The sequence below is a fragment of the Zosterops lateralis genome, assembly GCF_965231275.1.
Source record: "Zosterops lateralis genome assembly, chromosome: 21".
Taxonomy (NCBI): Eukaryota; Metazoa; Chordata; class Aves; order Passeriformes; family Zosteropidae; genus Zosterops; species Zosterops lateralis.
Window position 1 is genome coordinate 6379192 of NC_139781.1, and position 27986 is coordinate 6407177.

The 27986-nt window shown below is 52.0% G+C and overlaps 3 protein-coding genes and 1 long non-coding RNA gene across 4 annotated transcripts; 2 read left to right on the forward strand and 2 right to left on the reverse strand.

The window, feature by feature from the left end:
- Nucleotides 1–319: 319 nt before the first annotated feature.
- On the forward strand, nucleotides 320–6973 carry LOC310917918 (uncharacterized protein). The gene is made up of 12 exons (XM_083876536.1): nucleotides 320–613; nucleotides 1444–1829; nucleotides 2059–2169; nucleotides 2623–2757; nucleotides 2900–3007; nucleotides 3459–3567; nucleotides 3723–3867; nucleotides 4225–4274; nucleotides 4389–4523; nucleotides 4884–4995; nucleotides 5523–5589; nucleotides 6752–6973. The coding sequence occupies exons 1-12, from the start codon at nucleotides 321–323 to the stop codon at nucleotides 6841–6843; spliced, it is 1743 nt and encodes a 580-aa protein (XP_083732662.1). The 5' UTR covers nucleotide 320; the 3' UTR covers nucleotides 6844–6973.
- Nucleotides 5609–8569, reverse strand: LOC310917919. Its single transcript, XR_014591526.1, has 3 exons — nucleotides 8507–8569; nucleotides 5786–7269; nucleotides 5609–5680 (listed from the first exon to the last, which is right to left on the reverse strand). It is a non-coding gene; the product is annotated as an uncharacterized lncRNA (long non-coding RNA).
- A 104-nt stretch (nucleotides 8570–8673) lies between these two features.
- Nucleotides 8674–17312, forward strand: RBM41 (RNA binding motif protein 41). The gene is made up of 7 exons (XM_083876356.1): nucleotides 8674–8729; nucleotides 9344–9460; nucleotides 10181–10373; nucleotides 13255–13459; nucleotides 14913–15289; nucleotides 15830–15977; nucleotides 16943–17312. Exons 1-7 carry the CDS (start codon nucleotides 8722–8724, stop codon nucleotides 17098–17100), a joined length of 1206 nt encoding a protein of 401 aa, XP_083732482.1. The 5' UTR covers nucleotides 8674–8721; the 3' UTR covers nucleotides 17101–17312.
- A 285-nt stretch (nucleotides 17313–17597) lies between these two features.
- LOC310917803 (uncharacterized protein) lies at nucleotides 17598–23548 on the reverse strand (the record flags this gene model as incomplete). Its single annotated transcript, XM_083876355.1, has 12 exons — nucleotides 17598–17821; nucleotides 18126–18192; nucleotides 18602–18713; nucleotides 19374–19508; nucleotides 19623–19672; nucleotides 20033–20177; nucleotides 20333–20441; nucleotides 20886–20993; nucleotides 21136–21267; nucleotides 21718–21828; nucleotides 22059–22444; nucleotides 23259–23548. 12 exons carry the CDS (start codon nucleotides 23546–23548, stop codon nucleotides 17730–17732), a joined length of 1737 nt encoding a protein of 578 aa, XP_083732481.1. The 3' UTR covers nucleotides 17598–17729.
- Nucleotides 23549–27986: the final 4438 nt, after the last annotated feature.

Consider the following 27986-nt stretch of genomic DNA (forward strand, 5'->3'; position numbering starts at 1 on the left):
GGTGTCCCCTGTCCCCACCCCGGCCCGGTGTCTCCTGTCCCCACCCCGGCCCGGTGTCCCCTGTCCCTCACTCCGCTCCGCTCCCTCAGCCGCGTCCCCCGTCCCCACAGCAACGCCAACACGCCCCGCCCCCACACCTGAACAGCCAATCGAAGCCGCGGCACCGCGAGTGACGGCTGCACTGACCAATGGGTGCCGAGAGCGGGAAGGCGCGGGGGCGGGCCCGGGCGGGGCGCGGTGACGACATCCCGCCGCGCGCCGTGGCCCAGCCGCCGCCGCGCCCGCCGGAGCTCGGCCCGCGCCGCCGCCGCCGCCGCGCCATGAGCCAGTTCAGCTTCGGGGCGGCCGCGCCCGGCGGCGCCTTCAGCCTGGGCGCGTCCCGACCCGCCGCCGCCACCACCGCGGCCACCGCCGGCTTCTCCTTCTCCGCGCCCGCCGCCACCTCCTCCGGCGGCTTCAGCTTCGGCAGCGCGGCGCCGGCGGCGAGCGGCGCCCAGCCCGCCGGGCTCTTCTCCTTCAGCAAACCGGCCGCGGCCGCGCAGCCCTCGGGCTTCAGCTTCGGCTCGGCCGGCGCGGCCCCCGCGGCCCCGGCAGCCGCCGCCTTCCCGCTGGGGTGAGAGCCCGGCCCGGGCGGAGGGATGGAGGGAGGGAGGGAGAGATGGAAGGAGGGAGGGAGCGGGGCCCGTCGGGGCCGGGCGGGGGCTCCGCGGGCCTTTCTGCACCCAGCGAGCCTCGCCCCTTGTGCCGGGACTCCCCAGCGCCCCGCCGTGCAGCGCTCCCCTCCTCGGGCGAGGGCTCGGCCAGCCCTGGCCCCTGTCCCGGCCGGTGTTTTCATGGGGAGCTCTAACACGTGTTGGGGAGGGCGATGTTCCACGTTTGTGTCTGTCTCGGGCTGGAGACGCGAGCACAGGGAAAAGCTAAAGCTCTGCTACCGAATAGAAACCGTCTTCTTCCTTCTGACTCGAATCGGGAGTGCCCTGAAGGTTTTCTCGGCACTTTGGGCGGGATTTGTCGTTAAGGAAAGGCTGTGAGTTCTGGGCCGGTTCTGCGGAGCTGCTGCTGTCAAAGCTGCCAGATGGCAGCTGTGGGAAGGGAGCTCGAATGGGCACGAGCAGGGAAAAGCCAGCCTTGTGTAGAGGGAGTGGAAATGGAGAGCTGAGAGAAGGAGCAGCTTCACGTGTGCTGCCATCAGATGTCCTGTGGTGCCTGGGTGGGTGCAGGTCATGCAGGGACAGTCAGAAGCAGGAGCCCTAACGGGGGATGGCAGGTGACAGCAGCTGGATGGGGTCTGGTGTCAGAATTGGGACACAAGCCTGGCCAGGTGTGCATGTCTTTGAAAGGAGGTTCCTGCTGTCTGCAAATGGTCAGGGAGCAAGGCAGCTGTGTACTTGATGAGTGGATGTGTGTCTCAAGCAGATTGTCTTCTCTTCTTTTCCTGCCCAGGGCAAACACCCCAAAAGTGAACTTTGGAGCCAGCACAGCCACTGCAACTCCTGGGATCACGGGGGGCTTTTCCTTTGGTGCCCCTGCAGCCACCAGCACGCCCTCGAGCCAGGCAGCAGCCCCGTCTGGCTTTGCCTTTGGCTCTGCCGGCCCCAGCAGCACCAGCACGGCCCCGTCGGGGAGCACAGGAGGCTTCACCTTCTCCAGTGGCAGCACGGCCCAGGCGGGAGCAGCCGGGTTCAGCCTGGGCCCCGCGGCCCCGCAGGCGACGTCGGCAGGGCTGACCTTTGGCACGGCCCCCGCGGCTGCTGCCACCACCAGCACGGCCACCCTGGGAGCTGCCACCCCGTCAGCAGCGCCCTTCAGCCTCGGGGGGCAGCCCACAGGTGGGGGAGCGGGCTGGGGGGCAGCTGGAGGCTGGGAGCCTTTGGCAGGGGCGCAGCTGGGGGTGGAGTGGAGCTCTGCAGCCTCTGCCTTCTGCTGGGGCAGGACGGGGCCAGGGGCTGGAGCCAGAGGTGTTTGTGACAGGCTGTGCAGGGTCTGCAGTGCTGGGCAGACATTGCTCTTTAGGCTGTGGGAGGAAAGTCCATCTTGGCCTTTTGCTCCTGGTTCCAGGTCTGACCTTTGGGGCGCAGCCTTCAACAGCAGCTGCCAGCACAACCACAGCAACACTGAGCACAAGTACCAGCCAGGCACCCACCCTGTCCTTTGGAGCCAAGCTGGGAGGTAGGCAGCTCTTGTGGAAAACAGCTCCTCAAGGCTTTGTGAAATCTGCTGTCCTCCTGGCAATATTTGTCTGTTGGAAGTGAACAAATGTCTTCTTCTGGGGTGTGGGAAGAGGCCAGGAGTGTTTGTTCCTGTGAGTTTGCCCTGGCAGTGGTGATCTGTGACAGCTCCTGGAGCCACTGGACAGTGTGTCCTGTGCTTGTGATTGTGTCCCACATGGCAGGTTCTGTTCTGTGCTTGTTTGGGGGGGAGCACAGTGGAAGGGAGGCACAATCTTAAAGGGCACAGTGTGAAAGACAGAGAGAATAAGAGGAAAAGGAGGTTACAATGCTGACATCCCCAAGAGCCAGGTGTGGCTGGGCAGTTGGTGTCACCCTCCCAGCAGGGTTGTTGTGCAGTGGGTGGGAGCTCAGTGTGCTGTGCTTGTCCCCATGGAGCTGTTTGTCTCTGCAGTGACATCCACAGCTGCCACCACGGCCTCCAGCACCAGCAGCACCTCAGTGCTGGGCTCCACGGGGTCCTCCTTGTTTGCATCTGTGACAACTTCTTCAGCCCCAGCCTCCTCCAGCGCCAGCACAGGCCTCTCACGTGAGTCTCTGCAGGCAGGTTTGTCCCTGGGGCTGCTGGAGCTGCTGCTGCAGTGGGAGGGGGAGCAGGCTGGGCACAGCTTTTCCAAGGGCCCTGCAGTTCATGGCTTATGCAAGTTGTCAATGGTGTCTTCTCTTTGCAGTTGGTGCCACTTCCACTGCTGCTTCCACTGGGACAGCCAGTCTGGGCACAATTGGCTTTGGATTAAAAGTTCCTGGAACAACAGCTGCCACAACAAGCACTGCCACGGGTAGGAATGTGATGCTGAAAGTCACTGAAGAGGAGGGAGAATGAATTCAGTACTCTGTAGAGGTGTAAATGGCCATTCAGAGTAGCAGCTCAGCAGTTCTGAGTTGTAAAGCCCTCAAGGAACTGAAAACGGCACATTCTGTCTTTCTCTGATCCTTTGCCATCTCTTTGTGAAAATGTAGAAGCTCTCTCATCCACTGTAAAGGCGCAGGGGAGGAACTGGGTGTGCTGGTAGTTCTTGGTTCTAACAGTAAACCATGAGGATATTGACAAGGCTGTGGGCCAGGGATGTTTTCATTCCCTCCTTGACAGAGGTGGATTTGCTGCTGGTCCCTTCAGAGGGATCTACTGCAGCTCCTGCAGCCATGGGCACTGCAGCCTGGACCTGTTCTCTGGTTGTGAGGTACCAGCTGTGTCCTCTTGTGTGGCTGCACTTGAATCTCTTCCTGCAGGGACAACTTCTGCTTCTGGCTTTCCTTTGAATCTGAAGCCATTGACTACCACTGGTGCCATTGGAGCTGTGACCTCCACAGCTGCCACCACCACAACCACCACACCCAGGTGGGTGTTCTGTTAGCCCTGAGCATTTCCTGCCTGGGGCAGGAGCAGCTGCAGTTTTCCTGCTGGGGTCTGGAGGAGGGAGGGGAAATGAGGGAGTGTTGTGGAGTTTCTCCATCCTGACCTTGTGTCCTGTGCTGCCCCTCCCTGGCTCTCAGTGCCCCCCCAGTGATGACTTATGCCCAGCTGGAGAGTTTGATAAACAAGTGGAGCCTGGAACTGGAAGACCAAGAGAAGCATTTCCTCCATCAGGCTACACAAGTCAATGCCTGGGACCGGATGCTGATCGAGAATGGGGAGAAGGTGAGGTGACCTCCAGTGGAATCTCATTCTGCTGCTGAGCTCCTTAAAGACCTCTGTGTTACAAAGGTGGCAAGCTATTGCTTTTCAAAACCTTTCAGTGTTCTGGCCTCTAGTCCTTGGGCTTGGAAATCTGTTCTGTGACTTTGCTCTGTGATACCAAGTTCTGTTGGGGGGGATCATTCCAAGCTGAACCTCCTTATTCCCTCTTTGGTCTGTGAATCTTTATGTGACCATCTCTTGTTTCCAGGAGAACTTGCATGGTGCTGCTTCCTCCCTCCCTCCCTCCCTCCCTCCTCTGTTCTTTGGAGAGCTGATTTGTTGTTTTGCAAGGTGTAATGAACTGTCTTCTGTTTCCAGATTACTTCATTACACAGAGAAGTAGAGAAGGTGAAGGTGGATCAGAAGAGGTAGGAGACTGGGAGCACCTGAAATTATTTGATTTCTTCTCTGCATTGTGCTGCCTGCTGGTGTGACAGCTCTGCACTGTCTGCAATAGGACAGTTGGCATTTTCTCTTTGCAGGCTGGATCAGGAGCTGGACTTCATCCTGTCCCAGCAGAAGGAGCTGGAGGACTTGCTGACCCCTCTGGAGGAGTCTGTGAAGGAGCAGAGCGGGACCATCTACCTGCAGCACGCGGATGAGGAGCGGGAGAGGACGTGAGGCACAAACCTGCTGGGATGGGGATCAGCTCTGTGCTCTGGTCACTGCAGCCAGCAGGAGATGGAGCTGGGATGTGTGACAGGATAGACAAGGAGTGGCTGCTGTCAGACATTCAGTCCTGTTTTATGCATGTGATTGTACTCTTTGCTCTGTGCATTCTTGCTTGTCTGTCTCATATATTGATCTAGGGGTTGGGTGTTGCTTCTTGGGGTGATGGATCATCTCTGGGTGCTGTTCCCAGGTCTCTGCCAGCCTTGGCTGCAGATGTGGAAGCTCATTCTGATTGCCCATAGTTGTGAGCAGGTCTTCAAAGTTCTCCTCAAACATTCTGATCTTGGTTCCCGTGTGCTCTGTAGCTACAAACTGGCTGAAAACATCGATGCTCAGCTGAAGCGCATGGCACAGGATCTGAAGGACATCATTGATCACTTGAACTCATCTGGAGGCCCAGCAGACACGAGTGACCCGGTAAATGAAAGTTTTTTATTTTATATTGCTGAAGAGGCAAAGGATCTTGAAATAGTTCTAACTCTTCATTTGTCCCCATGTGGATACTCCACTCATACTTTTTCTTTATGCTGTTTTTATATCCTCATAAAATATGATCTGAATAACCAGTTCTTTCTGATATCTATTAAATTGATTTTTATGGTCCTTATGGCTTTACTGAGAAGCTTTTTTTCAGTAAAAATTTCCCTTCAGTATTGCAGACTGAGTTTTTTCCACATTCATTATTAATTTTGCCACCTCAACCCTAAGGTGATGAATGTTCTGCTGCTTCCTAAGTCTAAACTAAAATAAGCCAAAGCCACAGACACCACCTAAACTGTGCAGTTTTCTTGCTGCTAAGAAGCAAAGTAGCAGCATTGCTGCACACACTTCCCTGCCAAAGTGGCTGCTGCCTTAGGGATGCTGTGCCAGGAGAAACTTGCCTTTGACTCCTCTCGGTCTTTATGCAGTCTCACAACTGACCTGCACCTTCTCTCTCTGCTCAGCTTCAGCAGATCTGTAAAATTTTGAATGCACACATGGATTCCCTGCAGTGGATTGACCAGAACTCAGGTGAGATTTGTCCTGTAACCTTTGGGGAATGTGAATTGAAAGCAGGAGCATATCTGTGAGTGTTTGTTCATACCTGAATTCCTGAAGGTGCCTGAGGAACCTTCCTCCTCACCTTCAGTGGCACTGTCCCTTCTGGGCTTGAATTCTCCTGATGTGCCTGATTAGAGGCCTCTGGTGTGAACTCACTCCTGGCAACTGCTGCTGTTTTACCAAAAAAGCCCTCCTTGAAATGCATCAGTGCAAAGCAGAGAACTTGAAAACCTTGTAATTCATTCTGTCAAACTAATGTTAAATAGCTCGACTTCTCAAAGAGCATGGGGTTTGCCTGTGGTGCAGGAAAATTGGTGAGGGGAAGTGTGTGTTTTGAATGTTATCATCCCTCCCTCTCTGAGAACAGGAAGCCACATCCAGGCAAGATGGAGCAGCCTGCATTGATCTGCAGGTGGGGTAACTGGAGGAATAATGTGAGAATTTCACAGCCTCAGTAGCTTGAGATCCAGTGCAGAGCAAGAGGTGCACTCAGGAGTGAATGCCTGACAGTGGAGTCACAATAAAACAAGACAGAAAGAAGGAACTTTTCTCCCTGGGAGTGCCTCCTGGCGAGGGATTCTGGAATTCTGTGCCGTTTGGATTTTAACTGGAAGCAGCCACACGGGGGCACGGCAGATTAAAGCAGCTCTTCCCTCAGCAGCCCCAGACTGCACTGCCTGGCTACAGCAAAACGCTCACACCTGGTGTAACCTCTTGTGTTGAAAGCAGGTTCTCCATGTTCACATGGAATTATTGGCTTAGGTCTGGATCTAATTGGGTGTTTTCTTTCAGAACACTTATGCTAAGTTCCACATTCCAAACATGCCTTTTCCCGGAAATCTGGTACAGCTCCTGTGGCACCTGAATTCTTTACAGAATGTGTGTGAAAAGAGCTGTTTTCTTTAAATTTTCCTAGAAAGGAGACCCGTTTTTTCCTCTGTAATTCAATAATGAAGTTGTCTTATTGGCAATGCTTTGGGTTAAGTTTTCTTCCTGCTTTGTCCATTTTCAAATCTGAGTGACTGTCAACATGATAATATTTTTATTTCTGCAGAAAAAAAAGTGTGCAGATTTTTTTTTGTGTGTGTGTGTTCCGGGGTGACTGTGACATTAATTTTTGTTTCTGCCACAGCTGTGCTGCAGAGAAAGGTGGAAGAGGTGACAAAAGTTTGTGAGAGTCGCCGCAAGGAGCAGGAGCGCAGCTTTCGCATCACCTTTGATTGAAACACTCCCAACTTCAAAGGATGAACATCAAGCCTCTACACAAAACAGAGGTGTTTGGGAGCTGAGGACTGAAATCATGACCTGTTTTTTTTGTTTCTTTTCTTACAATAAAATGTGTTGTTTGTTCAAAGCCAGTGTTTGTGGCGTTGGACTGGATTTCACCTGCTCCCATCAGAAACTGGCTGAAGTTTGGGCAGGAATTGTGTGCTCTTTGTGCTTTAGCTGTGCCTGCAGAGTGGTGAGATAACAGGAATGCTGCCTTGGAGGGCTCTGCATGCTTTTGCACAGCCTGGTTTTGGTAGTGGGGGTGGCTGCAGGGGTGGCTTCTGTGAGAAGCTGCCTGAAGCTTCCACCATGTCCAACAGTCAAAAGACAGATGAGTCACTGGCCAAGGCTCTGGGCTGGTTTGAATTGGTGGTAATGCCTCTGTGAAACAGATTTAAGAAGAAAGAAAACAAACAAAGTTGTGGCACAGTTGTAATTGCAGCCAGAGAAGTGCAGGGTGAGAACATGTGTGAGGAAAAAGGTCAGGGGGAAGAGGTGTTCCAGTGCTGGGGCTGAAATTCCTCTGCAGCCCAGGGTGAAGCAGCTGTGCCCCTGGAGCACAGAGAGGATGCAGAGATGCACCTGCAGCACATGGAGGAGCCCCAGGGCCGAGCAGGGGCAGGGCTGAGAGGAGGCTGTGAGCCCGTGGTGGAGGTGCCCTGCTCCCAGACTGGAGCAGTTTGCTGAGAGCCCTGATGCACTCACATTGGAGAAGTTCACAGAGAAGTGTCTCCTGTGGGAGGAACCCCACAGTGCAGCAGGGGAACAACTCCTATCCCTGAGCATCAGGAAAACCAGGCGTGACAGTGACCATAACCCCCATTCCCAAGGAGCTAGAGCTGGGTAGGAGGGATGGGAGGAGAGAAGGTGTTTCTAAGGGTTCATTTTACCTCCCATTATCCTGCTCTACTTCAGTTAGTATTAAACTTAGAGAATATGAATTAAGTTGAGCCTGTGTTGCCTGTGATGGCATTTGACGAGAGATCTATTCTGATCCTTATCTCAACCCATGAACCCCCCTGGCCCCCGGTGTAGGAGCATCCGTGGTCGGCAGGGAGAAGGAACTCTGCAGACCTGAGATATTCTAGAAACACGTGGGTTTATTGCAAGGGTCGTGGGTAAAAAGGGCTTTGCCTTCAGCCACCAGCCTGGGCTGGAGGGAACCCCAAAGAGAGAGGGAGAGGGTGTGAGGTGAGGGAGGTAAAAGAGCTAAGAGGGGTAAGAGAGAGGTCAGAGCAAGAGTAAGGCAGAAGAAGAGAGGTGGAAGAGTAAGAGAGCGAGGACCTTGTTACAATCCATTCTATCTCCTTTTGTGTTGAATATTCTAATTTACAGTGACCAACCGGCGTCAGATACAAAACCTACAGACTTTGCATGCAGCCTATGAGAACTGCTCTATCACCATGTCATCCTGTATTCTAAACTCTAAAGAGACTTATTTACCTTTTCTCTGATACCTTGGCAGGGTGGAGAGGGGCTGCACCCTTGGGTCCTTTTGTTTTCTGTCCTTCCACTCATCTCCAGCTCATCCCCGTCTTCCTGCCTGCCCTGATCACATCTCAGAGCTGGATTTCATTTCTATTTCACTCACAGGTTTTACATCTCCAGTATTTCTTACCAGGCAATCATATCCACAAGCCCTTCCTGTCCCATCTTTCCCAACACCCGGTACCTCCTGCCCTGAGTACCTCCCTGTCCCGGTACCCCTTGCCCTCGGTTCCGCCTGTCCCGGTTCCGCCTATCCCAGTTCCGCCCGGCCCGGTCGGTATTTCCGGGGCGGTTTCCGGTGGGGCGCGGGCGCTGCCGGGATTTGCAGTGCGGAGCGGCGGGGCCATGAGGCGGTGAGCGGGGGATCCGCGGGTGCCCGGGGTGTCCTCACTGCCCTCATACTGCCCTCACACTGCCCTCAGTGCCCTCAGGGGCTCGGTCTCTCCGCCGGTCGCGGCCCGGGCCCGCTGCCATCCCCCGGGCCCGGTGCGGGAGGCGGCAGGGCCCGCTCTAGTCCGGGCCGGGTGGGTTTGGGGTGCGGGTGACCCCGGAAAGGGAAAAGCGCCGCTGTTGAAATTCACAGTTTTCTCTTCATCCTCACGGTTTCGCTTCTTTCTCCCCCGCCTCATTAGTAACTGTCAGGCCTAGACTGTCTGTCTAGGTGCTGATGCGAGACGATTCTGTCAATAAAAATGATGGCGTATGATTTTAAAGTAAACAAACAACACTTCCCCCCCCAACACTACAAAAACACCCGAAGACTCCTTGCGGTACTTTAATATTCTCAAAGTACAAATCTGTTGACTTTTCTAGTAATGTTAAAAGGAGCTTTGGTGACATAATTTTGGCTCCTTGTCTTTTAAATCCTATAAAAGCAGCGCAAGAGGTGGAGGAGCTGTAGCAGGGATGTGTTTTGAGCTGTGTTTCCCCTGTTGCCTCACTGACCATGCCTGGCTGTGTGCCCCAGGGTGAACAGCAGCCTGTCCAGCGATGAGCTTCTCCTGGAGGACTTGGAGACAGAGGGAGAGAGGCAGCTGAAGAGCCTCCTTCACCACCAGCTTGATACTACTGTCTCCATTGAGCAGTAAGTCCTGATCTGCCTGTTATAAACACCTATTCTATTCTATTCTATTCTGTTCTTGGGTTTTTGCAAATATTAAAATGAATGCTGTATGTATAATGTTGAGATAGCTGCTGCATAAAATATAGTTTTCATTTCTGCTGTTAAATAGTAGTGGGATAAATATATCTTAGGCCGCAGCATAATATTAAAGTGGAGATTGTGTGATGTTAAAAATGCTTTTATTCGTGTAACTAACTCAGAGGATAGTGAAAGCAATTAGGTGATTTCTCCCTTTTGTGGATTATCCTATAATAGTCACAGAAAGCAGAACCCCAAAGGAAGAATTTATTGCCTCTCTGTTATCAGGGAGCATAAGAACAAAAAGATTGAACCACGAGGAAAAATAAAATATATTGATTTTAATCTAAGACAAGTTAAAGGTTAAAACCAAGCAAAGGAACAGCTAAACTCATTGTTTGAATAATGCATAATGGTGTATGAATATGCAACAAGCTAATGCAATAGAAAAGGGTTTAAAGAGTGTTTTTGAGATGGTAGGGGTGCTTTTGGCCGTAACCTTTTGTTTTATTTCTGTCTCCTAATTGTCTTTTTATTAAACTTTTTAAATTTTACAAAAAAAAAATGAACCCTAGGTATGGTTTGAGAGAGACCAGCCCCTTCCTGTCCCGCAGTTCCTCGGTGCTGAGCTGTCTGTGCTGTCTGTGTTGCTTTGGCTCACAGGTGCAAGTCGAAGCGGAGATGTTTTGCCCCTGCAGCTTTTTACAAACCTTTTGGGGAAGAGGCCGCGGGGGCTTTGACCTTGTCACAGTTCCAGGCCCTGCAGGAGAGTGACAAAGAAACCTCCTCTCTCCGGGAGCTGGGGCTCTCTGACTCAGAGATTCTGCTCTGGAAGAACCGGGCTTCAGCCAGCAAGGTGGGCATGGGTTGTTACAGTTCAGGATTGCTCATGTAAAGACAGTAGAACTCTGATTTCTTCAGAGGGCTTTTAGCAAAGTTTATTGAAAGGCAGATTCTTTTTATACAGTGTTTGGGTACAGTTAATAGGGTTGGTCCTTTAGGGCACCGGGCACCACCTTTTTGTAAACATCTCTACCAGTAAATGAGTTGGAAAAACACCAGGTGTCAGGAGGAAGAGATTTACAAGATTGTTTTGGGTTCCTCCTTATGATTTCCCAGGCCAGACTGAGAGAGTTCTGTGCTTGGCTTTCCCCCAGGCTTCAAGGCACTGCCTGGAGCCTGAGAATCCATGTCCTGACCACTGCTCTGCTCTCCTGTGAGTGTGGTCAAGTTCCTCTGATCCTGTGGCACTCTGGTAGAAAATTCCAGCCCTTTGCAGACCATTGGTAAAGAATGGCAATTCCTTGTATCCCTCACCTTTAGCCCTATCCTACATTTCTTCTGGCCTTTTTTTCTTGGGTGGAATGGTCGGTGTTAAAAGATATGGTGGAGACAGGAGTGGGTCCTCTGGAACACAGCAGGACATGAATATATTCCTGCCTCTGCCTTGAAACAAATCATTTCACCTCTTTATAGCTGTGTAGGAAGGATTTAAATGCCAGAAGAGAAGAAGGAGAAAATGTTTAAAGCACCTCAGCATCCTCCTTTGAGTATCCTGGTATATCCCTGGATCCTGTTGCTGATTTGGGATGGCTGTTTGTAGGAAATGTTCTTCTGAGGGGTTTGCAGGTGCTCCAGGGGCCCTGGGACAGCCACGTGAAAATAGTGCAGAGCTGTCAGACCCAGTGTGTGGTGGCAGTGCCTTGGCTCTTCCCTGGTTGCTCTTCCAGCAGGTTTTTCCCCCTTCCTCTACCTTTACCCTTTTTTTTTTTTTTTTTTTTTTTTTTTGACATTCCAGAGACAACAGGCTTTTGTGGTTGTCCTGTGTCAGGTGCACTGGACCGTCCTGCTCTTAATTTGCCAAACTAGAAAATGCAGAACAGGACTTGGGCTGATCCTTGGCTTCCCTCTGTCTCCTCTTCCTGAGTACAGGAGAGAATTGTCTGTTGTTTACTTCTTTTCAGCTGAAATCATTACTTGTTCTGGTGTTCAAATGCAAATCCAGATCTGGTGGGGCCTGATTAAAGCTTGGTGTAGAGAGGGGTGGTGTTAATTTAAGAATGAATATCAATGCCATCAGTACCAGCTGTTATATTTAGTATGAAATGAATTCTGGGATGTTCGCAAAAAATGATTTATATGGAAAACACTACTCTGACAGAAAAAGAATGGTGACATCAGGGTGTGCCTTCTATAGGTTCTGAGAGAAGAATAATTAGAGAGAAAGCCTAAGTCAGGTAGTGATGTGCAGCTTTGGAGGTGGAGGCCCTGAGTGAAAGATTCCACCACGACTGATGAATAATGTCAGCTGAGACACAGAGAACTTCAGATTGCCTGGAGAGCTCTTGGCAAAGTACTGAGTGCAGATTTCTGTTATTTTCAGCTGCTAAGTGGCAGCTTTTTTGAAAACAAAGTACAACAAATGATTTCCGGGAATTGATTTTCCATATAAAACAGCCTTTTGTGCCTCAGGGAAGCTGTGAAATGGTGAATGGAAGAAGCTGTGCAGATGTGGGGCAGAGGTACCATGGGAAACTATGTTAGGTTGTGCTCAGTGCAGGGATGGAAAGCCTGGTTTCTTGCCTGAGGCAGAAGGATCTGCCACAGTAATTCTCAAACTGAATTTGAGAAGAGAAAATCCACCCACAACCCCATGAAAGCGTGTTCTCTGTGTTCTGGTTGGGTGGATGGGGGAGCAGAAATGCCCTTTCAGAAGCTGGAATGTGCCTCTGTGCTTTGGCAGCATGAAGTGGCTGTGCAGTGAGGTTTACCCAGGGATGCTCCTCTCACAGGTGAGCTGTGAGGGCTCTGCTGCAGTTCTTCTGTGGTTTCTGGAGCCACACAGGCTCAGCTTTCTGGGTCAGTGATATTTGTCTGGGTTTACTCCTCAGCATAAACCTCCCCTCGGGTGCCAAGCAGCAGCTGGGGGTCCACTTTTCAGCAAATAAAGTTCTTGGGGTCACAGACAAAGAGCTTGGTGGAAACTTGAGCTTGGGGATGCTGTAGGTGTGGGGAAAGACTTGCCAGAGGATTGTGCAGTCCTGAAGGTGGCTGTAGGAAATGGCTGTAGATGTCAGAGGCAGCAGGGATGGAGGGAGACAAACCAGGGAGAGGGAAGCAGCACAGACAGGCCATGAGAAAGGAGCTGTTTCTCCACTTCCCTCAAGAACTGTGTGGTTGTATTTGTCCTGCCCTTGCAGTGACAGGATCTCTTGGTGCCCTGGGGGTGGTTCCTAATTGCAGCCACTGCAGGCTGTGAGGTTTGCCTCTCTCTGAGGCCCAGTGCCTCTGTCACTTTTTGATCACCCACACAGATGCTGCTGCTTTTGAAATCAGTTGGCTGCCGGAGCAGCCTGCTCCAGTTACTGAAGGGAGAGACGTCATCCAGGAAAACCTGGGTTTGTTTTCTGAACCTGTCCGGAGTACTGCTAATGAAAATGTCTGTCCTTAGTAAAAATATATAAAAAAAGAAAATATTAAAAAAAAGAAAACCAGTTATTGCTATAAAGCCGTTGTTTTCCTTGGATTTTTGTTTCAAGTCTCCTGTTCCTCAGCTGACACCGACCTTCTTGAATACTTTTGGTGTATAGAGGAGGGACAATTGTCAAATTCTAGTGCTCCAGGCTTTTCGTGACCACTTCTCTTACGAAACTCCCAAGTTGGTCACTTCAAATGCTCTGTCAGCTTCTTGCAAGAGACTTTGTATTCTTAATGACGTAGCTGTGGTTGTTTTGCAGGGCTCTGGGCTGGGGGCAGCCCCGGAGGCCACGCAGGAGAGGCTGGATGCCATCCAGGAGAAGCTGGAGGAGCGGCGGCGCATCCTGGCGCTGCCCCAGAGGTTTGCGGGCAGCAAGCAGCTGAGCCGGCGGGAGATGGAGATCGAGAACGCCCTGTTCCAGGGGACAGACAGACACTCCTTCCTCCGGGCCCTCTACCACCAAGGTCTGTGGGCTCAGGGCTCTCTGCCTGCACGCACAGCCTGGCTCTGTGGGAGCCCAACACTTTTCTGTCTGGCCCGCTATCCATGGAGGTGTGGTTCTGCTTTGGTGTTGTGTGGGAGGAGATATTTTTTTCTCTTGCAGGAGCAGACAGAGAGTTGGTTCTGTGAAGGGTTTAATATAGAGGTGTCGTGGTTTGAAAGAAAAATGAGTGAGAGGCTCCAAGTTAGAAATACAATTTAATAAGAAGAAAGGTAAAAAGTAAAATAAAATAAAATAAATGCAATAATACAAAAGACCACCAACAGAGTCAAAACACACCCTGAGCAGGGTGGTGGGAGCAGTCCAGGTGAGGGGCTCTTCCTGAAGCAGTGATCCCACAGAAAGGTCTGGCAGCTCTGCTCCTCTGGGAATCCAGTGGCTCAGGGCTGCTTGTCCTGTCCCAAATCCCAGATTCTCTCCAGGTGGGAATGCTTGGCTCCTCCCCCTGGGCATTGGGAGCATCTCCCAATGGGATGAGGAGTCGTGCAGTGGCTCCTTGATGGCCCATTAAACAGAGAGAGCTCCTGGAGGGAGTTCCCTGTGAGTCCTGGGCAAGGCATTGATGGGCCATGAGCAGAAGAGCCCAAAGGAGGGGCCTGGGAAAACACTGCCCCACCTGGTTCCAACAGTTCATGAACATGGTGATAGAATAAATACTTTGTGTACATCCTACACTACAGCCCAATCCATTTCTGGAGAGCGTGGATCTCCTTGGTGTGTTGCATTAGTGCAGAGCAGCTTGAGGTGTGGGAGAGGAGCTTTGGTAGAGCCCTGGGGGCTGAGTTACACAAGGTGCCTGTGTGGGACTGGAGATTATTCCTTCTCTGAGGTAACTGCAGGGGGTGAAGGAAGCAAAGGCACAGAGCAGGTAAGAGGAGGAATGACTTGTTAAACCCTCATCCCTGGAGTTGGATCCAGTTGAAGGCTGGGAGATGCTGCTCTCACATTTATCCTCATTTCCGTTAAATAGAATTAAGAGAGATCGTTGATCAGTCCATATCATGGACCTTCTTTAAACCCAGGAGCTTAATCTGATGTCCTTGAAAGCAAAATGTTTCTATTCCATGTAGTGGTACAGAAAAGAAGCATGGCCCATCCTGGCCACACATGCAGGGGGTGGAAGATGTGTTGAAGGAGTCCCTAGAAAGTGCTAAAATGTTGCTGCAGATAAACAAGTGAGGTCATCCCTGAAGAAAAGAGCTATGATGTGGCAGGGGTGGAGCTGCTACTCTGCAGGTTCATCCTGAGCTGGGGAACCAGCACTTGCTGGGGCTGCTCTTGTTTTAAACACCCTGCAGGGTCTGGGCACAGAGGCTGGGGTGAAACAGGGATTCTCCTTTCTGTGTCTCTTGTTGCAGTCTGTGTGTTTTCCAGGTTATTGGTGACGGTTACCACGTATCTCTGTTATGAATTAGATGACTCTCAGAAGAGGGGAGCAGATGAAAAGGACCCCATGGTTCATCTGGAGAGTGTTTACCAAGAGCTGCTGAGCAAGAAGTGCCCTGAAAAAGTCCAGTCTGCTACAAGTGACCCCTGCTTGTCCCCTTCCCTGACGCCACAGGGGGCTGTGACTGAGGAGTCATCACTTCCAGACCAGGAGGAGCAAGCAGAACAGGCAGGAAGTCCCAGTGTTTCTGCAACAGAGCCCCAGCAGTCCCCCCCAAGGCCTGTGGTTATCAGAGAGCAGGTGGAGTTTGTCCCGGAGGAGGAGATCCTCAGGAACCGCCTCTCAGAGGAAGAGCTCCGGAAAATACCCAAGTTCTCATCCTACCATCCAGGGGAGCCCAGCAAGGTAAGCTGAGATGAGCCAGGCTTTATCCTGGCTCAGCAAGATGCCCTGGAGCTGTGGCAGTAGGCAAAGGGCTTGAAGTTACTTGGCTGATCTTCCAGGCTAAGGGGGAGAGCAGCGTCCAGTTGGGGTGGAAAAGGACCTTGGGCTGAGCCTGGCAAAGAGCTGTCCTTGTGATCCCAGCCCTCCCTGGCTCCAGCAGGTCAGCTGTCAAGATGTGCTCTGTCTGTTTGGGCCTGACTGAGGCTTGCTGTCACTCAAACTGTGCCTATCTGGTAGCTGGAGATTATTGTGTTTATAAATAAACTGAATAAACTGAACTGTTTTTATAATAAACTGAAACTGTCAGCGCTTGGTGCAGGCAAGGAGGGTGATGCTTTGAGTTCAGAGCTGCCTTTCTCTGTACACCCAACTGTCCTCCAAATGGCATAATTAGATGTGGGTGTGAGGGTTGAGCTAATTGACACAGTGGAGCTGTACTGACTTGGGACCAGGCTGAAAGGTGTCTGTGCATGACAAGGGCTGGCTGACCCTCTGTTACAGGTGCTGTATTTGAAGAACCTGGGTCCCAGGGTGACAGTGAAGGACCTGGTGTCCCTGTTTGCTCGGTTCCAGAGGGAGGACAGCCCACTGATCCAGTTCCGCCTCCTGAGTGGCCGCATGAGGGGTCAGGCCTTCATCACCTTTCCTGGTGAGTTGCTGCCTCGTGGCTCAGTTCTTCCCTGACTCCCAAAGGTGTCACATCCTCCTGCAGGGCACTGCTCTGCTGCCAAGCCTGCTTTCCAAAAAAAGCAGGGGACTTCACACCCTTCTGTTCCTGTCGTGCCATAGCCCTTTCCCTGGGTTGGAAGAGGATTTATTTGGGTGGAAGTGATGTGCTCTAGCCTGTGCAGTGTTCATTCAGCACATCAGTGTGGCTGCAGGGTCCCCTGCTGTTGGGAAAGAGGGGACAGGAAGGGCTTACAAATATGATTGCCTGGCAAGAATTGCTAAAAATGTAAAACCCGTGAGTGAAATAGAAATGAAGGGCAGCTTTGAGATGTGATCGTGGCAGGCAGGAAGATGGTGATTAGCTGGAGTCAGGTTGAGGGATAGAAAACAAAAGGACCCAAGAGTGAAGTCCCTCTCCACCCTGCCAAGGTATCAGGGAAAAAGTAGATAAGAAAAGTAGTCTTTAGAATTTAGAACATAGGATGATATGGTGATAGAGCAGTTCTCATAGACTGCATGCAGTTTGTAGGTTTTGTATCTCGTGCCAGTTGGTCACTGTAAATTAGAATATTCAACACAAAAGAAGATAGAATGTATTGTAATCAGGCCCTCTTTTTTACTGCTTTTACCTCTCTTACTGCTCTAACCCCTGCCCTCTTACCTGCCCTAGCTCTTAGCTCCCTTATCCCTATTATCTCCCTTGCCTCATTCTCTCTCCCTCTCTCTTTGGGGTTCCCTCCAGCCCAGGCTGGTGGCTGAAGGTAAAGCCCTTTTTACCCACGACCCTTGCAATAAACCCACGTGTTTCTAGAATATCTCAGCTCTGCAGAGTTCCTTCTCCCTGCTGTCCACAGATGCTCCTATACCCTAGGAACTCCCCTAGGAAGACCCTGTGTCCCCCACAGCTGCTGGGTGCCCTGTGCCCACTGTGCCCTCTCATTTCAGACACAGAGTCAGCCCAGAGCGCCCTGCAGCTGCTGAATGGCTACAAACTGCAGGGGAAGCCCCTGGTGATCGCCTTTGGGAAAAACAAGAAGCATCTGCCAGAGGATGACTCTGCCACCCCCAGCTCCTCTGCTGCAGAGAATGCTCCTGCCACCTGAGGATGGAAAACCAGCAGCCTTGTGGAGTTTAGTGAGCTGTGGGAAATGTGTGCTTGGACCTGGGACAGTGAAGGACTGTGAGGAGTGAAGGTGCAGGTCCAGGAATCTCAGAGTGGGGAAGGGAGAGCTGGGGCCTGGGCTCTTGAGAGATAGGCAGTGCCTGTTCACTGTTGTGGCAAGGAGAGAAAGAGGCCAGGTAAATAAATGCACTTCCTGTGTTATTTCCTTAGTGTGTGTGCTTATTGATGTATTTAATAGTCCACAAGTCTAGAGCTAAGTGTGCTGCACTCTGCTGCTGCAGGACTGTGTCCACACGGCAGTCCTGGGAGAGCCCCAGCTCTGCTGGCTCCCCTGGAGACAGAGACTGCCCTGAGCCCTCCAAAGTGCATTTGTGTATCTCACCTGTCTGCAGGCACAGTTAAAGCACAGAGACCACACTTCCCTCACAAACTCAGGCAGTGTTTCAGCTTCTCCTGTCCAACACAACGAAGACTGTCTTTGGAACAAACAGCACATTTTATTACAAGAAAAGAAACAAAAAACCAGGTCATGAGATTTCAGTCCTCAGCTCCCAAACACCTCTGTTTTGTGTAGAGGCTTGATGTTCATCCTTTGAAGGTGGGAGTGTTTCAATCAAAGGTGATGCGAAAGCTGCGCTCCTGCTCCTTGCGGCGACTCTCACAAACTTTTGTCACCTCTTCCACCTTTCTCTGCAGCACAGCTGTGGCAGAAACAAAAATTAACGTCACAGTCACCCCAGAACACAACCCTGCACAGTTTTGCTGGCAGGAGAAAGAAAAACATTTGAGGAGGGCTTTTTTAGGTAAAACAACAGCAGTTGCCAGGAGTAAGTTCTCATTAGAGGCCTCTAATCAGGCACATCAGAAGAATTCAAGCCCAGAAGGGACAGTGCCATTAAAGGTGAGGAGGAAGGTTCCTCAGGCACCTTCAGGAATGAACAAACACTCACAGACACACTCCTGCTTTCCATTCACATTCCCAAAAGGCTATAGGACAAATCTCACCTGAGTTCTGGTCAATCCACTGCAGGGAATCCATGTGTGCATTCAAAATTTTACAGATCTGCTGAAGCTGAGCAGAGAGAGAAGGTGCAAGTCAGTTGTGAGACTGCATAAAGACCAAGAGGAGTCAAAGGCAAGGTTCTCCTGGCACAGCATCCCTAAGGCAGCAGCCACTTTGGCAGGGAAGTGTGTGCAGCAATGCTGCTACTTTGCTTCTTAGCAGCAAGAAAACTGCACAGTTTAGATGGTGTGTCTGTGGCTTTGGCTTATTTTAGTTTAGACTTAGGAAGCAGCAGAACATTCATCACCTTAGGGTTGAGGTGGCAAAATTAATAATGAATGTGGAAAAAACTCAGTCTGCAATACTGAAGGGAAATTTTTACTGAAAAAAAAAAAAAAGCTGCTTAGTACAGCTATAAGGAGCATCAAGATCAATTTAATATAAATCATAAAAAATAAAAACAGAAGCTTGCATTTACCGGGTCACTTGTGTCTGCTGGGCCTCTTGACGTGTTTAAGTGCTCAGTGATGTCCTTCAGATCCTGTGCCATGCGCTTCAGCTGAGCATCGATGTTTTCAGCCAGTTTGTAGCTGCAGAGCACATGGGAACCAAGATAAGAATGGTTAAAATCAACTTTCAAGACCTGCTCACAACTATGGGCAATCAGAATGAACTTCCACATCTGCAGCCAAGGCTGCCAGAGACCTGGGAACAGCACCCAGAGAGGCTCCATCACCCCCAAGAAATGAATCTCAAACCATCTCCCTTGATCTACAGACAAGCAAGAGAGTGAAGGACTTCCTGGAAGGCTTTGCAGGAACTGAAGAAAACATCAAGCCTAGATTCAAGATTCCTCATCTCTTGAACCAGACAAACATTGCCTTTAATTAACCTATGATGCATCACTAAAGGCTTATGAGGATGCTTGTGCCACATATAGTTCACTCTGCTCTCACCACTTCTGTCACTAAAGAATCATTAATTTTTCAAGATTATGCCAAAATTAGTAACCTCTTCCCAGAGAGCTGATTGCACTAACATCTGAAGAGCTTTTCATGGCAATTCAGGGGCTTCCACTCACTGTTCTTGTTTCTAATGAGAAAAATCTGTTGCTGTGAGTTTAAACAGGATTTCATGTCTGACAGCAGCCACCCCTTGTCAATCCTGTCACACATCCCAGCTCGATCCCCTGCTGGCTGCAGTGACCAGAGCACAGAGCTGATCCCCATCCCAGCAGGTTTGTGCCTCACGTCCTCTCCCGCTCCTCATCCGCGTGCTGCAGGTAGATGGTCCCGCTCTGCTCCTTCACAGACTCCTCCAGAGGGGTCAGCAAGTCCTCCAGCTCCTTCTGCTGGGACAGGATGAAGTCCAGCTCCTGATCCAGCCTGCAAAGAGAAAATGCCAACTGTCATGTTGCAGACAGTGCAGAGCTGTCACACCAGCAGGCAGCACAATGCAGAGAAGAAATCAAATAATTTCAGGTGCTCCCAGTCTCCTACCTCTTCTGATCCACCTTCACCTTCTCTACTTCTCTGTGTAACGAAGTAATCTGGAAACAGAAGACAGTTCATTACACCTTGCAAACCAACAAGTCAGCTCTCCAAATAACAGGGGAGGGAGGGAGGGAGGGAGGGAGGGAAAAAGCAGCACCCATGCAACTTCTGGAAACAAGAGATGGTCACATAAATATTTACAGACCAAGGAGGGAATAAGGGAGGTTCAGCTTGGAATGATCCCCTCTAAGAGAACTTGGTATCACAGAGCAAAGTCACAGAACAGATTTCCAAGCCCAAGGACTAGAGGCCAGAACACAGAAAGGTTTTGAAAAGCAATAGCTTGCTGCCTTTGTAACACAGAGGTCTTTAAGGAGCTCAGCAGCAGAATGAGGTTCCACTGGAGGTCACCTCACCTTCTCCCCATTCTCGATCAGCATCCGGTCCCAGGCATTGACTTGTGTAGCCTGATGGAGGAAATGCTTCTCTTGGTCTTCCAGTTCCAGGCTCCACTTGTTTATCAAACTCTCCAGCTGGGCATAAGTCATCACTGGGGGGGCACTGAGAGCCAGGGAGGGGCAGCACAGGACACAAGGTCAGGATGGAGAAACTCCACAACACTCCCTCATTTCCCCTCCCTCCTCCAGACCCCAGCAGGAAAACTGCAGCTGCTCCTGCCCCAGGCAGGAAATGCTCAGGGCTAACAGAACACTCACCTGGGTGTGGTGGTTGTGGTGGTGGCAGCTGTGGAGGTCACAGCTCCAATGGCACCGGTGGTAGTCAATGGCTTCAGATTCAAAGGAAAGCCAGAAGCAGAAGTTGTCCCTGCAGGAAGAGATTCAAGTGCAGCCACACAAGAGGACACAGCTGGTACCTCACAACCAGAGAACAGGTCCAGGCTGCAGTGCCCATGGCTGCAGGAGCTGCAGTAGATCCCTCTGAAGGGACCAGCAGCAAATCCACCTCTGTCAAGGAGGGAATGAAAACATCCCTGGCCCACAGCCTTGTCAATATCCTCATTGTTTACTGTTAGAACCAAGAACTACCAGCACACCCAGTTCCTCCCCTGCATCCTTACACACCATGAGAGAATTTATACAAAGAGATGGCAAAGGATCAGAGAAAGACAGACTGTGCTGTTTTCAGTTCCTTGAGGGCTTTACAAATCAGAACTGCTGAGCTGCTACTCTGACATGGCCCTTTACACCTCTACAGAGCACTGAATTCAGTCCCCCTTCTCTTCAGTGACTTTCAGCATCACATTCCTACCCGCGGCAGTGCTTGTTGTGGCAGCTGTTGTTCCAGGAACTTTTAATCCAAAGCCAATTGTGCCCAGACTGGCTGTCCCAGTGGAAGCAGCAGTGGAAGTGGCACCAACTGCAAAGAGAAGACACCATTGACAACTTGCATAAGCCATGAACTGCAGGGCCCTTGGAAAAGCTGTGCCCAGCCTGCTCCCCCTCCCACTGCAGCAGCAGCTCCAGCAGCCCCAGGGACAAACCTGCCTGCAGAGACTCACGTGAGAGGCCTGTGCTGCTGGAGGAGGCTGGGGCTGAAGAAGTTGTCACAGATGCAAACAAGGAGGACCCCGTGGAGCCCAGCACTGAGGTGCTGCTGGTGCTGGAGGCCGTGGTGGCAGCTGTGGATGTCACTGCAGAGACAAACAGCTCCATGGGGACAAGCACAGCACACTGAGCTCCCACCCACTGCACAACACCCCAGCTGGGAGGGTGACACAAACTGCCCAGCCACACCTGGCCCTTGGGGATGTCAGCATTTTAACCTCCTTTTCCTCTTATTCTCTCTGTCTTTCACACTGTGCCCTTTAAGATTGTGCCTCCCTTCCACTGTGCTCCCCAAACAAGCACAGAACAGAATCTGCCATGTGGGACACAATCACAAGCACAGGACACACTGTCCAGTGGCTCCAGGAGCTGTCACAGATCACCACTGCCAGGGCAAACTCACAGGAACAAACACTCCTGGCCCCTTCCCACACCCCAGTAGAAGACATTTGTTCACTTCCAATAGACAAATATTGCCAGGAGGACAGCAGATTCCATAAAGCCTTGAGGAGCTGTTTTCCACAAGAGCTGCCTACCTCCCAGCTTGGCTCCAAAGGACAGGGTGGGTGCCTGGCTGGTACTTGTGCTCAGTGTTGCTGTGGTTGTGCTGGCAGCTGCTGTTGAAGGCTGCGCCCCAAAGGTCAGACCTGGAACCAGGAGCAAAAGGCCAAGATGGACTTTCCTCCCACAGCCTAAAGAGCAACGTCTGCCCAGCACTGTAGACCCTGCAAGGCCTGTCACAAACACCTCTGGCTGCAGCCCCTGGCCCCGTCCTGCCCCAGCAGAAGGCAGAGGCTGCAGAGCTCCACTCCACCCCCAGCTGCGCCCCTGCCAAAGGCTCCCAGCCTCCAGCTGCCCCCCCAGCCCGCTCCCCCACCTGTGGGCTGCCCCCCGAGGCTGAAGGGCGCTGCTGACGGGGTGGCAGCTCCCAGGGTGGCCGTGCTGGTGGTGGCAGCAGCCGCGGGGGCCGTGCCAAAGGTCAGCCCTGCCGACGTCGCCTGCGGGGCCGCGGGGCCCAGGCTGAACCCGGCTGCTCCCGCCTGGGCCGTGCTGCCACTGGAGAAGGTGAAGCCTCCTGTGCTCCCCGACGGGGCCGTGCTGGTGCTGCTGGGGCCGGCAGAGCCAAAGGCAAAGCCAGACGGGGCTGCTGCCTGGCTCGAGGGCGTGCTGGTGGCTGCAGGGGCACCAAAGGAAAAGCCCCCCGTGATCCCAGGAGTTGCAGTGGCTGTGCTGGCTCCAAAGTTCACTTTTGGGGTGTTTGCCCTGGGCAGGAAAAGAAGACAATCTGCTTGAGACACACATCCACTCATCAAGTACACAGCTGCCTTGCTCCCTGACCATTTGCTGACAGCAGGAACCTCCTTTCAAAGACATGCACACCTGCCCAGGCTTGTGTCCCAATTCTGACACCAGACCCCATCCAGCTGCTGTCACCTGCCATCCCCCGTTAGGGCTCCTGCTTCTGACTGTCCCTGCATGACCTGCACCCACCCAGGCACCACAGGACATCTGATGGCAGCACACGTGAAGCTGCTCCTTCTCTCAGCTCACCATTTCCACTCCCTCTACACAAGGCTGGCTTTTCCCTGCTCGGGCCCATTCGAGCTCCCTTCCCACAGCTGCCATCTGGCAGCTTTGACAGCAGCAGCTCCGCAGAACCGGCCCAGAACTCACAGCCTTTCCTTAACGACAAATCCCTCCCAAAGTGCCGAGAAAACCTTCAGGGCACTCCAGATTGGAGTCAGAAAGAAGAAGACGGTTTCTATCCGGTAGTAGAGCTTTAGCTTTTCCCTGTGCCCGCGTCTCCAGCCCGAGACAGACACAAACGTCGCCCTCCCCAACACGTGTTAGAGCTCCCCATGAAAACACCGGCCGGGACAGGGGCCGGGGCTGGCCGAGCCCTCGCCCGAGGAGGGGAGCGCTGCACGGCGGGGCGCTGGGGAGTCCCGGCACAAGGGGCGAGGCTCGCTGGGTGCAGAAAGGCCCGCGGAGCCCCCGCCCGGCCCCGACGGGCCCCGCTCCCTCCCTCCTTCCATCCCTCCCTCCGTCCTTCCGTCCGCCCGGGCCGGGCTCTCACCCCAGCGGGAAGGCGGCGGCTGCCGGGGCCGCGGGGGCCGCGCCGGCCGAGCCGAAGCTGAAGCCCGAGGGCTGCGCGGCCGCGGCCGGTTTGCTGAAGGAGAAGAGCCCGGCGGGCTGGGCGCCGCTCGCCGCCGGCGCCGCGCTGCCGAAGCTGAAGCCGCCGGAGGAGGTGGCGGCGGGCGCGGAGAAGGAGAAGCCGGCGGTGGCCGCGGTGGTGGCGGCGGGTCGGGCCGCGCCCAGGCTGAAGGCGCCGCCGGGCGCGGCCGCCCCGAAGCTGAACTGGCTCATGGCGCGGCGGCGGCGGCGGCGCGGGCCGAGCTCCGGCGGGCGCGGCGGCGGCTGGGCCACGGCGCGCGGCGGGATGTCGTCACCGCGTCCCGCCCGGGCCCGCCCCCGCGCCTTCCCGCTCTCGGCACCCATTGGTCAGTGCAGCCGCCACTCGCGTTGCCGCGGCTTCGATTGGCTGTTTGGGTGTTCGGGGCGGGGCGTGTTGGCGTTGCTGTGGGGACGGGGGACGCGGCTGAGGGAGCGGAGCGGAGTGAGGGACAGGGGACACCGGGCCGGGGTGGGGACAGGGGACACCGGGCTAGGGACAGGGGACACCGAGCCGGGCTGAGGGACAGGGACACCGGGCTGGGCTGAGGGACAGGGGACACCAGGTTGGGGGTGCGGGACAGGGGACACCGGGCTGGGATGCGGGACAAAGGACACGTACCTGTTAATACAAGTCTCATTCAAACAGGCGATATTAAATTAGGAACATTTTTCTGTGCCTGTTTTCTTTGATCACTTCCCGGCCTTTTTTCTCCTGTTTAAAATAACATCCTTTCATTCCAGAGGAATCTTTCCGTTTATATTAGATAATTTCTGAAGAATTGGGTGGGTTTTAGATAAATGTGCTGATTGACTTACATTCCAATGGTGAAACTGCTAATTTCTTGTTGAGAACTCCTGACCTGTTGCAGAACAAGAAGCTTTACTTCGTTACCAAACATTTCAGCTCAAATGCTGAGCGGAAAGAACTGGTAGATTTTGGACAGTTATCTGGATGTTACTGAAGGGAAATTATTATCTATGATTAACAAATTCCAGGGTGCAACCAGTTCATACGGCCCAATGGCTGTTAGCTGTTGAAGTTCAGCATTCCATAAAGCCAGATAAGATAGCCCTTATCATTAAGTGGAAATTAAATCAGCTGGCTCTGGAGGCCAAGAAATAAGCTTTTATAACCTAGAAACTAGATAATGAAGGCACGGTTCAACAGAGAAGGGATCAATGTCAAGGTAAGCAATATTTTCTGAGGATGGAGACCTAAGAATGTGTTGGACAGTTCAGTGAAAACACCTGTGCAGTAGTTGTGGCTGCCAGAAAAAGTGATAATTACATTTCTGTTTAAACTCCTACATGCCAGATTTTTATCCCCTTGTGCTTCAGGACACCAACACAAATATACAGAGGTGCCTAGAGAGAACTTCTCCCAACACTGTTTCCATGTAACTCCTGACTGTGCTGGTGCCTTCCCTTGGGATCAGCTGTCCCCAGTGGTCTGTGCTGCACACCAGGGTTACACTGCATCTCTCTGTGCACTCCTCTGGGATTACCCCACTGTCTCAGGTGCCCTTGAGTCAGAGATACCAGGCTCCAAAAATAGAATCATTGCTGAGGACTATGCTCCATTGAGGTTGGAGGTATTATCAGCAAGGTCAAGTTGACCTGCATTCTGTATCAAATCACTCCTGTGGAGAAAAAGATGACAGGTTATTGTCATAGGGACAATAACTGTTCCAGTTTCTGAGGGGAACAGAAGTCTCAGTGTAAGGACATTGGATATAAGGACAGGTTACACAGGAAAAATAGGGAGATGCTGTTCACCATTGCAGGGAGAAAATTCGTATGGCCAGAGCTTGATTAGTGTTCAAGCTCTCCAGCACTGTGAAGGACAGCAAAAAGGAGTTGTTAAAACATGTTACCAGCAAAAGAGGGATCAGAGATCAGTCCACACTTGACAAGGTTAGACACCTCACAAATAGGGACATGGACAAAGCAGAGATTTTTAATGGCTTCTTCACCTCTGTCATCAACATCACTGATGGGCTGTGGTACCCTCAGAGCTCTGTGTTGTGATCAGGAGAAGGATAAACTCCCAAAGGATAAACTCCCAGCCAAAAGTGAACTTGTCTGAGGCTTGCTGCTCCAGCTGGGTGCACATAAATCTGTGGGACACGATGGGGTTCATCCCAGGGTACTGAAAATGCTGGCCCTGTCATCACAGGATCTCTCTCCATTATTTTTCAAGTCTTGGGAGCCTGGAGAGGTTCCCACAGACTGGAAGCTGGCCAAAGTCCTAGTTTTCAAAACGGGTAAGAAAGAAGACCCTGGTAATTACAGCCCTGTCAGTCTCACTTCAGTGAGAGTAAAAGAGAGTTATTTTTCTGGGCATTATTGAAAAACACTTGAGAGACAACACAGTCTTTTGGTTTCCAGCAAGGAGCAGGTTTCTGGCTGAGAAAATTTCTCTGGATGAGTCTCTCATTCTTTTTAAGTTTCGGGTTAGGGGGAGGGTGAGACATGAGTTTATTTATACATGTATGTGTGTTTGCGTTTCCACCTGCTCTCTTTCACATTCCAGGAACCCTTTTGCTGGCCGTGTCCTGGCAGAGGGAGGTGACCTGCTCCCACACGGTGGCACTGCTGGCCTGGCTGTGTCCCACAAGTGTCCCCACTGCCTGCCCAGGGAACAGCCCAGTGGACCTTGGCATCTCACAGAGTCGTGGCCCTCTGCAGCTGCTTGGTGAATCACAGACCGATCTAGGTCACCTTCTGCTCCTCCTTGCAGGGTTTTGGGGAAGGAGGAAGGTCCTGGGTTACACTGAAATCATTGTGTGATGAGAAGAGTCCTGCTCACCCCTCGCTGGCTCAGGGCAGTCATGGGGACAAACACCTCCTGATGCTCCTGTTTTCCCTGCCTCAGCTGCCCCCCAGACCACTCTTCTTTCTCCTCACTGCTGCCATGCTGAACCACTTTTCCCAAATATAAACTCTCAGCAGCACTTCCAAGTTCCATCCACACCTTCACCCTCAAAACCTGTTCATCTCTCCCGACATCCCTATAACTCCTCCCTGTTACAGTTCTGATTTCTTTTTCTCTTCTGAGGTCAGGATTAACACACGGGAAATGTAGATGTCGAGTTTGGACTTGGATGTTTATTATACCTTATCTATTTACAGATTCACGAGGCCATGAGCTCAATCTAGCAAGTTAGAGAAATGAGGTAAAATGGAGAGCTTGTAACTCTTTCCAAGGTTATTTAAGCAATAACCACCTAATTATGAGGGTGACACCTTATTATTTATACTTTTGACCCAATAATGACCACCCAAGGCCTGAAATGCAGACCTTTTCCACCCAATTATAGAAAACCACCTAGACCCATGATAAAGGAAGAAGGTGAAGAAGAGGGATTCAGACAATTCCCCAAATCCTCTATCTTGACTCACATGCATTACTATATACTAAAATCTGAAATCTACATTTTTCACTCTGTGAGATCACACAATTCTATTCAAACTACACACCCACAACCCCACTGCTATCACTCAATCTCAGAAGCCTGTTCCAAAGCCTCAAGTCAAACATAGTGCCTGCCTGAGGGTCAGCACCCCTCAGCTGAGAAAGCCTGAAATTTTCAGCCTCCAGGGTTCCAACACCGCCCCACTTTTTTCCTCCTATGTTTTTCTTTGTGCCCACATTCCTTTCCTCTTTTCCCAGTGCTGAGTTTGAGACCTGGGCCAGAACACAGGCATGCAGGTGGCCTTCCCTTCCCTTCCCTTCCCTTCCCTTCCCTTCCCTTCCCTTCCCTTCCCTTCCCTTCCCTTCCCTTCCCTTCCCTTCCCTTCCCTTCCCTTCCCTTCCCTTCCCTTCCCTTCCCTTCCCTTCCCTTCCCTTCCCTTCCCTTCCCTTCCCTTCCCTTGTCGGGCTCTGGATTGTTTCATAAATGGGTCAGGTACGCAGGGCTCTGTCAGGTGCAAAGTCTGGTTGTGTTTGTGGACAAACAGACATGGTTTTCAGGACCATCGAGGCTCCTCTGTGGCCGTGCTGGACTCTCCCTGTGGCTGACACCCTGCCTGGCTCGGGTTAGGGCACTGTGGTGCTGAGCCCGAGCAGGATTTGGGCCCTTTCATCGCTCCGATCAGCCCACGCAGCTGCTAAACTGGGTCCCCGCCTGTGTTTTCCTCTCGAGCGTGACTGTTTGTTAAATAATGTAGCGACACGAGGTTCCTTGAACTGGATTTATCCTCCGGTGTAGCCATGGGAACAGCCGGCGGGACGGTGACGCCTCAGACCTGCGGCGAGGCTTTGGGTTAGCCCCGCTCCTTCCATTGATGCTGCCCTGCCTTGTTTAGGCTTGTTTTTTTAGACTCTTCTTTAGCCAGCAGCACGGCTGTACTTTAAACCTGGGAAATGTCAAGAATGATGGGGAGTTTGGAGGAAGATGAGGAGTTTAGGAGCAGCCAGATGTGGCAAAGGGGAGCAGCTGCACCCAAAAGATGCTGCAACTCCCGGTGCTGCCTGCAGTGCATGGTTCACGGGAAGAAAATAAGGACAAGTGCAAGTAGTTGATCTTATTACTCTCTACAACCCCCTGAAAGGAGGTGGGGCTGGTCTCTTTCCCCAGGCAGCACTGACAGAACAAGAGGACACAGTCTCAGGCTGCACCAAGGGAAA